The sequence below is a fragment of the Harpia harpyja genome, chromosome 3 (assembly GCF_026419915.1).
Source record: "Harpia harpyja isolate bHarHar1 chromosome 3, bHarHar1 primary haplotype, whole genome shotgun sequence".
Lineage (NCBI taxonomy): Eukaryota > Metazoa > Chordata > Aves > Accipitriformes > Accipitridae > Harpia > Harpia harpyja.
The window spans coordinates 1879000-1891232 of record NC_068942.1 but is presented as its reverse complement, the minus strand read 5'-3'; the positions used below and the strand labels follow the sequence as shown (position 1 = coordinate 1891232).

The 12233-nt window shown below is 50.9% G+C and overlaps 1 protein-coding gene across 2 annotated transcripts; it reads left to right on the top strand.

The window, feature by feature from the left end:
• The first annotated feature begins 790 nt into the window (after positions 1 to 790).
• HEY2 (hes related family bHLH transcription factor with YRPW motif 2) lies at positions 791 to 11128 on the top strand. Of its 2 annotated transcripts, XM_052781159.1 has the most exons (5): positions 791 to 955; positions 2120 to 2198; positions 2306 to 2389; positions 5083 to 5164; positions 10172 to 11128. In XM_052781159.1, exons 1-5 carry the CDS (start codon positions 873 to 875, stop codon positions 10858 to 10860), a joined length of 1017 nt encoding a protein of 338 aa, XP_052637119.1. In that variant the 5' UTR covers positions 791 to 872; the 3' UTR covers positions 10861 to 11128. The 2 variants fall into 2 exon arrangements, with proteins under 2 accessions (XP_052637119.1, XP_052637120.1); XM_052781160.1 differs by lacking the exon at positions 2306 to 2389.
• Positions 11129 to 12233: the final 1105 nt, after the last annotated feature.

The following is a 12233-nucleotide window of genomic DNA, read 5'->3' as shown; positions in this document are numbered from 1 at the left end:
ATCCGGAATTAGAACACGCAAGACAAACAAACGGGGAGGGGGGGAATCCCAGACAAAAGCAAAATAAAACCCGCCTGCTACAGATCCTCCGGTAACCGAGCCGCTAAGCTTCCTCCGAGTCCTTTCCAGCCGGGATTATCGCCGTGCTTGGCTCCCGGCCCTGCGAGTGCCCGCTGCCCCTCGGCGCGCCCGTGGGAGCCCGGCGGGACGGGACGGCGGGGGCCGCTCGCACGGCCGGGCCGGCATTTACACCTTTCCCGGGATTTGCACCTTTCCCGGGATTTGCACCTTTCCCGGGACGTATTTACACAACCCTCAAACCCGCGCTTGCGTGCCCTGCGAGACACCCCGCGGCACCCCACGAGCGGCGGCCAGGTCTACCCACCACCGCCAAGGGGTTTGCGGGACGGGACGGGGCGGGGGGGGGGGGGTGGCTGATCCGGCTTGGGCCTTAGGGACCAGGAGCAGCAAGGACCCCCCCCCCCCCCCCAAAAAAGCCGGGTGGGATAGCGGGGAGTGGGAGGGCTAGGAGCCAGACGCATCTGCCCCCACTCTGCTCCCCGCCTGCCGTGGGCTGAGGGCGGCCGAGCCCCCCCGTGGGGCTGCCGCCCGTTCCGCGGTGGGCGGGCGGCCCCCCCCACCCGTCACCCGCGGCGGGGCGGGCCTTGCCGGGGGCGGGCCGTCGGGCTTGAGGCTGTGCCGCGGCGTGGGAAAGCGCTTCAGAGAGGGTTTGCTCTGCTGGCGGTGCGGAGCCGAGCCGAGCCGAGCCGTGCCGGACCCCCCCCCCCCCCTTCCCCGCCTCCCCCCCATCCCGGATTTATTTATCTCTGCCCCTACCCCGGCTGTAAGCCGCGCCGCGTCCTGTGCCCACGATGAAGCGACCTTGCGAGGAAACTACCTCAGACAGCGACATGGACGAGACTATAGACGTGGGGAGTGAGAACAACTACTCGGGGTAAGTGCCCCCCCTACCCACTCCCACCCCGGGACCCCCGGCCCTGGGATGGAGCAGAGTGAGGGGGAAACCCAGCCGCTCCTTTGGGGGGGGGGGGAAGAGCAGCCCCCCCAGTGCGAAGCGGGGTGCGGTTTTGTCCTCCGTCCAGGTCAACTAGCAGCTTATTGATAAGCCCCCCCTCCCCCCCGCCAAGAATTTGCCCCAAGGTCTGGCCACCCGAGCCTCGAAATCACGCAGAGCACTGAAGTAACTTGTGAGCCACCGGGCTGCAGTTCATTAGCTCCCCTTAATTTGCCATTTTCAATCAGCCCTCTTCCCAAATAGCTCCTCAGCAGGCCGAACAACCCGAGGGAAATGAGCTTTGGAAAGTAAGCAGGGGTCCACAGCAGGTAACGGGAACTTCTGCGAACCCTGCGTGCAAGCCGAGGGCGAGCCGAAGGGATTGCCGAAGGAGAGCCGGCTTGGGAGCTCCACAGGGTCCGTGCCGGTCCTCAAAACTGGTCCTGCCAATTTAGAGGCACATGCACCGGAGCCCCGTCTCGTCCGCGTCAGCGGCTAAATGAGTATTAAATGCTACTGGATTTTTTTCACTCGCTCGTGACAAAATAAAAGCCTTTTTGTACTCGTGGGTAGTGTAGTTTTAAAAGTGGATTTTGAATTCCGTTCCTGATGCGGGACAACGCAACAGACCCGAGCTGGGCAACTGGCTTTGTACTTAAGCATCTATCGACTCTTGTAGCAATGGGCAGGAATGTCAAAACCTAGCAGGCCAGGCAGAGGTTGTGGCATCAGATACATGTCCTTACCACTGCTGTTAGCACATAGAGATGGTTCACGTGGGTTTGGACTCGGTTCTTCAGCCTGTATTTGGTAGGCAGGGCTTTATATGCGATGGAAACGAAATCCGCTGCGCCGGACGGTGAGCTGTCTCCGGAAAGGGACTTTATTTTCAAGAGAGTGTTCAGTCAATTCAAAATATATGCTGGGGCAATCAAAAATGAAATGTCTCTCTCTCTTTAAAAATACTGTGCGGTGCAAAGAACGTCTCCTAAGCATTGAAAATGGCATGAGAGGGACTATGCATACTTAATATGGTGACCTAAGGTGTCTTCAAAGAGCGGTGTCAAGTTGTGCAACACCTGACATACTTTTATTGTTTCACAGGCAAAGTAATAGTTCTGTCATTCGATCAAATTCCCCAACAACAACATCTCAGATTATGGCCAGAAAGAAAAGAAGAGGGGTACGTTGCGTTTAATTCTTTTCCCATGTGCCAATTTGCGTGTGTGCTGTGATTTTGCCCTTCAACATTTTTTATAAACTTAACGTGTTTTGTTTTTTTGGGAATAGATTATAGAGAAAAGGCGCCGTGATCGTATAAATAACAGTTTATCAGAGCTGAGGCGGCTTGTGCCAACTGCTTTTGAAAAACAAGTAAGCCCTTTTTTTTTTTTTTTTTTAATTCTGTATCTCATCTGGCAATGTTAGTTCTCTTGTAAAACTCATTAAAATAATATTGTATGTGTCCTGATCTGGCACAAAGCAGGCATTTCAATAAAATGCTTTCTTGTGGCGAAACTATTAGAAACATAATTCATTATAAGGCTGAAAAACATTTCCATTCTTTGGCTTGTTTTTCCCTTAAGGGTAACTGTATTCATGTTGCCTCTGTTCTTTCGATGAATTCCAGTAGTGGTTTTGTTAAAAATGTGCTTTACTCCATATTTAAAAAAAAAAACCAACAAACCCAACCCAGGTTCCCCCAACCTGTATGTCAATTAGCCTTCCCTCTAAATCTTTAAATATAATCTCCTTCGCCCCTACTTTAAGAAACCTTAATTTTTGAATCTATAATTTCAGTTCCAAACTGATCAATCCAGTTTCCTGAAAAGGGAACAGACAGTCTGGATTATTCACGTTTTAAACTGACTCTTTAGAACCAGGGCATTAGGAGAGGGAATAGGCCCATGTCATGTGAGCTAGTGAAGTCAGTGATACGTTCAAAGACTTGTCAGTGAGAAAGTATTCAGTGGGAAGGCTGCATGGATCCAGCTGACTTTGGTTCAGCTCCTTGGTCATGAAATTACAGACCAAAAGCTTAGAATACAATCTGTCCTGTAAAAGAGGACATTTTGTTTATGCCATTCAAATTAAATTATTTACTTTTCCATATCTTGATTTTTGGATCTGGGGGCTTTGATTCAATATTTAGCCTTGTTCCAGTTTTGCTGGATGTATCTGAATATCTATGGATATGTGCAAGTGACACCATGTTTCAATAAAAAGGAACCAACTGAAAATAAAGGACCTGACTTCCTTGTAATAGTAAAATAAAAAACAGAAAGTAAAATTTGAGAGCAGGATTGCGAGGCGCTGAATGTCGGTGGTAACTCCGTGACAAGCACCACGTCGTAATAGGCCTGTTACATCCCTGGCCTGAACAAAAGCTGGCTAAAAAGAAATTTGAAGTATTGTAATCATGGTGAGAGCATCACTTGTGTCACCTGCAACACGCTTTTAATAACTACTGGTTATAACCGTGCCCTTGTGTAGGTTCTGGCAAAACAGAGTGACAGAGGTATTTTCAGCTAGATAAACAGGGGCAAGAGACAACAGTTGTTTGTCCCATTTTATTGTTTACTTCTTGAAAACCACAAACATTATAAAACAAGTCCTACAGAGCCTTTGGAAATTACCCAGCGCCATGCAGTTTTTAGCTATTAGTCACTCTCACTGAGACGGCTTGTGCTGTGTCTATGGAAAAGATGAAGTCTGAGGAAAGGACAGGATGTAGTCGCATGTAAAATGGGGAATTCTGACCAAAAATTCACGCGCGCACCAACCTTTGTACGAGGAAAGCGCTGAAAGCAGTAAGCAGATTGAAAAAAATGTATCAGCGTAAAAACGAGCGCGCGCGCACTGTATTTTGTTCCGAAAGCCCCACCATTTTTCTGCAATATGCCAAGGACAAAGTCATCGGTCCTTTTCCAGCTCCTTGACATTCAGCTCACTGAAGTTTCCAAGTTGGAGGTTTAGTTTCGCTTCCGCCTCCCTCTCTCCCTCCCTCCCTCCCCAAATCACAGCTCTGCTCTCCCGAGTCCCTCGCAGAGATTCAGCGCCAGCAAAGCAGGGCTGCGGAGGAGGGCGTAAGCCTTACCTAAATCGCACGCGTGCAACCTGGGCGAAGCTGGCTGAGGCTGCGGGACGGTCAACGGCAGTGAGGCGGGCCGGACGATAACTGAGAGAAAAATGGGGCTTGCAGGATGCGATCCGCCAGTGGCTGCAGCTTGCGCAGCCCTGGTTTTCACTGATGCCAAGGGATGATCTCTTGCACTGGAATAACATTTGCACGGTAAACTCAGTCGTCTGGGCGTGCTCCAGATATTGAAGGGAATGTTACCGTGCAAAATAGTTTTATTCACAGATTAATATATTAATACTACCTTTTGAATTGTATTTTATACTTTTCCTCTTGTAGCTCTGTGAGCCACCCTCAGTAACAGGAAAAGATTTTCCTTTTTCACCCTATTTAGCTTCACGTCCCTGCAAACTAGGCCTCTCGCTAACTTAAAATACCGTGGACTGTGCGGTTGTTTTTTCAGTCGAGGATGAGAATAGAATATTCAGCAGCCAAATGACATGTCGAAAATGAAGAGGCGATTAAGAAAGAGGGTTACTTCTGGGTGTGTGTCCACAGGGACACCTACTGGTAAATGCAGAAAAAAAAAAATGTTGCAGCAGGGTCCTCATCGATAAATGGGGCAGACCTGTCCCGCCAGCTCTCCGTTTGTGTTTGTTGTTAAAAAGAAAGTCCGGCAAGTTATGCATTTCTCTCATTTCATGAAGATGTTCATCTCTGTGCTAGCTTCAAGGCCAGAGCTACACTGAGCTATAGCCTTAATAAAGCAAAATTGTGCTGCTGCTGCTGCTGCTTGTATCGCTAGAGAGGAGACGGCCTTCGTCCTTAGAGAAAGTCTGGGAGGCAGATGCTCACGAAAGAATTAAGCCGAGAATGTCCTAATGATAGGGGAAATTGAAACCATAAGGCTGAGCTCAGTGGAAAGTATATCAAATTAAAGTTTCTAGTACTTGTAAGCCTTTATTTATATGAGTCTCTTATCTCAAAGGGATCTGCCAAATTAGAAAAAGCGGAAATACTGCAAATGACAGTGGACCATCTGAAGATGCTGCAGGCGACGGGAGGGAAAGGTAAGGAGCCGACAGTTTCTTTTCTAATATTTGGGGAAATCTCAGCAAAAAAAAGCGCTTTGAGGAGCCGTGATAGGCGTTTCCAGATTAAAGGAGTGGAAATCAATGCTAATGGCAGGATTGAACTCGTGGGAAAGAACTACTGGGACAAAAGAAGCACTTGACCCTGGGCTTGTGTTTGCTTTCATAACACTGTGGGAGTAAAGGCTTCATTCACAGGCAGCCCAGTCAGAGATTTGTTTGGGGTTTCCAAAGAGCACTGAAATCTGCACAGGGAGACAAAACAAATACACAAACACCAAACATAAACAGGAGGTTTGTGGCAACAATTGTGTAGCACAAAACCGATGCTAAACCTCATTATCCAGCAGCTATACCGAAGGAAGGGGATGGAGAGGAACTTTCATTATTGTTTATGTATTTTCTTTGTTCTGGAAAGACTTTTAAATGCCAGGTTAGACCGTCTCGTTCACCAGAACAAAACCCGGTCTTGCTCTGTGCAGCTCCAGGTACCTGATAAAGCAGACAGGCAGACGGCTAGCAGCGCTCCCTGCGCTCACATGTATATGCTGTATTTGTGTGTCAGAGGACGTGTATATGCTATATTTTGTGTGTCAGAGGACGTGTATATGCTATATTTGTGTGTCAGAGGTCTGGGTAGCTCCCTGGTAGTGGGTGCCGATGTGACGCAGGGGCTCCGCTGGCTGACCCAGTAGGTCAGCCGGCTGCCGGGAGTCGAGCGTCCCTCGCTTGTGCAAGCTGACAGTCCCGAGGCTGGAGGCCAAATGATTTCAGCCACCCACGAGGTATTCTGTATAGTCATGATTTGGGAACTTGTTTGGAGTGACAAACTTCCTGGCCTCCTGTAAGCAGGGTCCCACATCCCGTGCCATCGACCCTGGTGATGGTTCAAACTGGTGCAATGGAAACCAGCCCATTTTTCATTGACCCATTCTGCCATCTAGGTAAAAGCTAGAAAAGAGGTGGCTGCTGCTCCCTCTTCCTTTTTCGATTAAACTCGGAAGTTTTCAGCCCGTGACTGAATTACTGCTCCTCTCTGTACCTTACAGCAAATACAGAATTCAACTTACAATCAGTGCATGCTTAAGAACAAACGGTTATAGGAAAGGCTGGTATTCTGCTATTTGTGAAAATTAACACCAAGCTGACGTACGTATTTTCTAGGTGTTAAGAGGCTTTTGCTAGGAGTCCATTTAAGCTTAAAATCTATGGGTAACTTGTTCTACAAGAGGTGAAAGGAGTTTTATTGCCCTTCATATAACAGATGCCTCGATTCCTCAGAAGATGTGCAAAATTAAAAAAAAAAAAGTTAATTTTTATGTCTAAAAACGTTGTTTAAAAAGCACTATTTAGTTGGTAAAGCTACGCTCTCGAAAGTTACGCGACGCCAGAATGGACCACGCTCGTGAGGTTTGAATTCAGATCCTCCGCGCGTGATGGTGCCGTCTTTCATTTTGCGCGGGCGCGGGCTGGCTTTCCACAAGCTCCGTCTCGCTTGGTGCAACGGGGCGAGCAACGCTCAGCTGCTGAGGGGAGCGGCGGTTGTTTTCGCTTCGTCCTCCCCGCGTACGACGTGCGGCTCGGCTATCCCAACCTGACCCCGCTTCCCGCTGCACGTCGTTCCTCTGAAACGCTGCAGCAGCTCCCACCCCTCCGATGTTGGCACCGACAGCGGGAGGACCGGGAGGCGAACCCGATGGGGGGACATAATTGAACAGGAACCCTCCTTTCCCTGCCTCCTCGCTCCAAAAAAGTATGTGGGGGATTATTTTATAACTGGGTCAGGGTGGGTGGCCCAGCTAGCGGGGCAGGGGACGAAGTGCCCGGGATGGGAGCTGCCGGGCGGAGAGGGGTGCCGGCAGAGCCCCAGGCTCCGGACAAGCGGGATTTTGTTAGCGGTCCCAGGTCCTGCGGTCTCTTCCTTGGTCTGCCACTGCCACCACGGCTCTCCCTGCCCTGGCTGACACCGGCGTGCCTGCGGCTGCCGGAGGGCGATGCGGGGAAGGACGAAGCGTCGGGGTGCAGGGAGAGGCGATGCTGGTTTATACAGCACGGTCCATAGTGGGAGGCGCATCGGTATAATACCCAATCGCTTCACAAATACTGTGACTTTATCTTCTCCTTCCGACTCAGAGATAAGAGTAATCTCACTGCACAGATTAAGAAATTTTAAGAAAAAGAGGTTTGCGAGTTAGTACCGGGCAAAGTTTAAGCCCGCGTTTCCCGCTTGCTTAATGTTTTGTTTTGCAACCTAAGTAACAGCTTTAAATATCATTTCTTAAGGTGTTTTTAAGGCAGATGTTTGTTTTATTTGCAAGTGTAGTTATTCCCACTTTGTAACTCGTCTTCCAAGCCAGAAACTTTTTTGGATCAGCAAAAAAAAAGAGTTCCATCATTTTTCCTATGGACAAAAGCTATTATTGCAGCAGGGAGAAATGGGTCCTTATACCCTTATGCTTCCCTACATTGAGGGCTGGGGAGAGCTCATCCTCTTCCTCCTCACGCAGAAATGGAGGACATCCATGACAGGGCATGCCGGGGCTGGGCAAACTGGAGTGAAGTCGGCCACTGCTCAGCGTGCTGAGCCTGCGGTCGGCATGGTGGAAGAAAACCCGACGTGGCTCCTGTCCCTTCTCTGCTTTTCGGAGCTGCCCGGGCAGGCAGGCTGCCGCCTCCGAGGTCCTGCGCAGACTCCGCGTTTCTGCCGCCCTGATGCAGGTGCAAGGAATGGTCTCCTCTTTGCATTGAGTTACGATTTTGGCCCGGGGCCAGGGCTTTTTGCTGACCGCGCAAGCAAGCACAGGGGAGGAGTAATTTGTCAACAGCGAGTCACTTGCTGGGACCTCAGGGCGGTTTTATTGCAGCTTCACTGCAAATTTAGCTTGGGTGACTGACACCTGGGTCAGCAACGTGGGTTAATATAGCTCAGATGACTTAGCCGGTGTCCTGCGTGCAGAGTAGGTGGGTTACCAGGATAGCTGAAGCAAAACCTAAGCTTCCCACTGGCTTCAAAACGCTGGCATGTACGTGTGGGGGTGGTGGTGGAGGATGTTTTTGGGTTTTGGAAAGGAACAAGAAACAACATTTTTAAGTCTCTCTCAGAAGGGGGAAGCCAGAAAAGGGGAAACCTGGAAAAGATAACCATCAAAAGCAAAACATAATGGAGCCTGGGAATCCCAGCTCTCATCTCCCCTCTGTCTTCATGTCTCGGCCACCACAGGAGACCGAGAGGGAGCCAGGATCACCCGGGCTTTGGGACGGCTCGTCACAGCGCCGGCAGCTCAGACTCGGGGGAGGCTGGTGACAACCACATCTCCCACGTCTCCTCCGGTCCGGAGGGAGGGAGGCCGGGAAGCCCTGGCTTGAGCCACGCGCTCGCGGGGCTCCCAGGCTGGCTGACTTGTGGCCAGAGCCGAGAGGCGGTTTTGGCTGCGCGTCAGCCCCTCTGAAGCCGACGGAGGTCCCGGAGCCTTCGGCGCGGAGGCAGTCCCCACGCCGGGCTGGCTGGCACCCCAGCAGGTACCACTGCTGGCCTGCCTGGCGTTCGTTTCTCGGGAATTCACTCAAACCGCAGCGTTTCCACGGGTCGCTTGGTCGCAGCGGACCCGGTGGGAAGAAAGCTGCGAGGAGTCGGTGCTCGGTGAGATGAGCCCTCGACCCCTGGCATTCGCCGATCTGCTGGCCGAGCCGGCGTTTCTCTTGGGTTTCGTACAGCCTCAGAAGAGCAAGGCAGCCTGCGTCAAAAATCACTGTCATAATTTGGCAAGAAGGGGTGTATATCAGGCAGGGGATTTGGGGCGACGTCTATAAATGTGCCCAAGTTAATTCTGTAACACGGGCGTGCAGCGACAGAAAGGCTCTTTTCTTGCTGGAAAGTTGAGAGAACTGAAAACAACTGTCTAAGGTGCTAGCATTTTTCAGAAAGACCGAGGTCATTTCATGCCAGAGAGCGCAAGGCCTAATGCAGCTATTGCTGCCGTATTCCTCCACAATAAGGGCACTTGATCTTTATATACTGACATACATCAGAGTCACGCATACCTAAAAATCTTCACTGAAAGCAAGAGAAAAAACACCATACCAGCTTGGGAGTGGATAGGACATTATTCTCCCAAGGAGATTGCTTTTAAACTAAAATAGGAAAATTCCAAAAACTGGAATAGGTTTTTGTGGTTGAAGAGCTGCAACTTAAGCAGTAGATTTGATCCTAGACCCTTTTAGAAAGGGAATATCTTTTCATGTGCATTTAATAAGCCAAATTTTTTTTTTCAAATGCTTTTTTGTCCCAAGCCTGTGGAGCTGCAGTTGCTGTTTGTTGAAATACCTCATGGGCCATATGACTGTCAGTCTTCCATCTCCAAATTAGCAATGGCATTACATAAAACGTTTTCTCAGTAAAGCTTTTTATTGTGTGTGTGCAGAGTCATGACAAGATGTTTTTAGTTTGTAGTTAAGTGACACCGTATGTCATGTTCTCTTAATGACTCTGTGAAGTAGGTGGGACCCCGGCAGCAGTTACAACAACTATCTCGCAATGTCCAGAAATAGTTTGAGAGCGTTACAGTGAATGCCAGCGTAGGGAAGAAAAGGCAGGGTCGTACACGCAAGCTCTCCGATCTCCAGCCTGTTTCCTTGTGTGGGTAACCGTCTCGTTCCCACGTGCGCGCGCAGGATCAATGCTGCACTGCAGCGGCTTGCTGAGGAACTCCAGGAGAGGCACGGAGTATCTTTTTAAGCATCGCGAGTACTTACGGACTTAATTCTTTTCGTTTGTGTATTGTCTGCAAAAAACAACTGCAGCCTATCGCGTTGCAGGGTTGGTCACGCAAATCATTTGCAGCTCGGAGAACAAAATTTTCGCGTTGCGAGCCTTAACCCGTGACTGGGGGATCCGGCGGCCGAGCGAGGGCCGGGTTAGCCGCGTCACCCAACGTCGGCCGGGAAGCCGGCTCGACACTCAACGCATCTTTTGCCCTCCCCTTGCAGGTTATTTTGACGCCCATTCCCTGGCCATGGATTTCATGAGCATTGGTTTCCGGGAGTGCTTGACAGAAGTCGCGAGGTACCTGACGTCGGTGGAAGGTCTCGACACGTCCGACCCCCTGCGCGTTCGACTCGTCTCCCACCTGAGCACCTGCGCCTCTCAGAGGGAAGCCGCCGCCATGACCTCCTCCATGGCCCACCACCACCACCACCACCCCTTGCACCCCCACCACTGGGCGGCCGCCTTCCACCACCTCCCGGCGGCTCTGCTGCAGCCGAACGGACTCCACGCCTCCGACGCCGCCCCGTGCAGACTCTCCTCCGACGTCCCCCCCCACGGCTCCGCGCTGCTCACCGCCACCTTCGCCCACGCCGACGCCGCTCTCAGAGTCCCCTCCGCCGGCAGCGTCGCTCCCTGCGTCCCTCCTCTCTCTACCTCCCTCTTGTCCCTCTCGGCTACCGTTCACGCCGCCGCCGCCGCGGCTACGGCCGCCGCCCAGAGCTTCCCCCTCTCCTTCACCGGCGCCTTCCCCATGCTTCCCCCCAGCGCGGCCGCCGCCGCCGCCGTGGCCGCGGCGACGGCCATCACCCCTCCGTTGGCCGTATCGGCCACCGCCAGCCCTCAGCAGGCTGGCAGCGGGGGCGGCAATAAACCCTACCGACCCTGGGGGACCGAAGTCGGAGCCTTTTAGGTGCCCCTCTCTCCCTTCCCGGCCTGGCTCCCTCCTCTCTCTCAGCAGACGTGCCCGCGCGTGCGCTCGCACCCCCACGTGCCCACAGCCGCCCACCCACGAGCCCCCGGGACTCGGCCTGTCCCTCCCGCTCGGCCCGGCCAAAGGGCCCGAGCGGTGCCGGCAAGCCCGCCGAGGAATGGCACCGCTCTCCTCCTCGTTCCAGGCGTCGGAGAGGACACGGGGCGATACCTTCTTCTTCTTCTTCTTCTTCTTCTTCTTCTGCTTCTGCTTCTGCTTCTGCTTCTGCTTCTGCTTCTTCTTCTTCTCCTTCTTCTTCTTCTTCTCCTCCTCCTCCTCCTTCTACTTCTTCTACTTCTTCTTCTTCTTCTACTACTTCTTCTTCTTCTTCTTCTTCTCCTCCTCCTTCTTCTCCTCCTCCTTCTTCTTCTTCTTCTTCTACTTCTACTTCTTCTTCTTCTACTACTTCTTCTTCTTCTTCTTCTACTTCTTCTTCTTCTTCTCCTTCTTCTTCTTCTTCTCAGTTTGTTTTGCTGGAGGCACCTTGAGGGAGCAGCGGTGGCTTTTGTAACAGCACGACCGTATCGGCACGTAGAGGTTTCCTGGGAAATACGTAGAAATACGTAGACACTAGAACTAATAATTCTCCAGCTATGCATCCGTGTTTGACAGAGAGGCGAGGGATCGCACCTACTGGGTCTCCCCAGGCTAGAAAAAGAGTTCGAGTTTCATAAGTGCCTGACCTTGAAAAAATAATAAATAAATAAAAAAAGTATATATATGTGTGTTCTGCTAAAACAAATAACATTGCACAGGTATGGAAATGGTATGGGAGAGAGACGAAATCCTGCATTCAACTTCAGAACTGGGATACCTTTCCAGGGAAGAGCGTGCTCTTGAAAGGGAGAGGGTTTTTTAGCCAAAAGATTGCCGAGGAAGAATGTTCAATTTGACAGGCCTAGTTCTCGCTTCCTTAGTTCACTTTCTTTGTACAGACTTGCCAGATTGTGACATCTAGCATAGCGTTGGTAAAAGCAATTATCTTATCAGTGCTGGGATTAATGAATGTTTCAGCACTGCCTGTGAGCCTTGAGGCACCCTTTTTTATGGCTTAAATATGGTGCTAGCTCCTGTCTGCACAAACAGTGAATTTGTCATGCACCCAGCAGTAACCACTGATTTAAAGTGTGCACACAGTCAATTCATGCCAATACAAGAGACTCAGTGTTCTAAGAGCTCAAATTAACTTATTTAGCTGTATTTGGACATTTACTTTTAGCCGATTCTGTGCAAGATCCCTCTTCACTATCAACTTCTGGGACAACGATCACTCTGGGTATGAATGAAGTTACGGTAGGGACAATTTTTTAATT

What these genes read in the sequence shown, in the direction of transcription:
- HEY2 (XM_052781159.1), top strand. Translation starts at nt 873, where the DNA reads ATGAAGCGACCTTGCGAGGAAACTACCTCAGACAGCGACATGGACGAG. An exon ending in CAACTGCTTTTGAAAAACAA is followed by an intron (nt 2,390 to 5,082) that starts GTAAGCCCTTTT and finishes CTTATCTCAAAG; the next exon opens with GGATCTGCCAAATTAGAAAA. An exon ending in GCAGGCGACGGGAGGGAAAG is followed by an intron (nt 5,165 to 10,171) that starts GTAAGGAGCCGA and finishes CTCCCCTTGCAG; the next exon opens with GTTATTTTGACGCCCATTCC.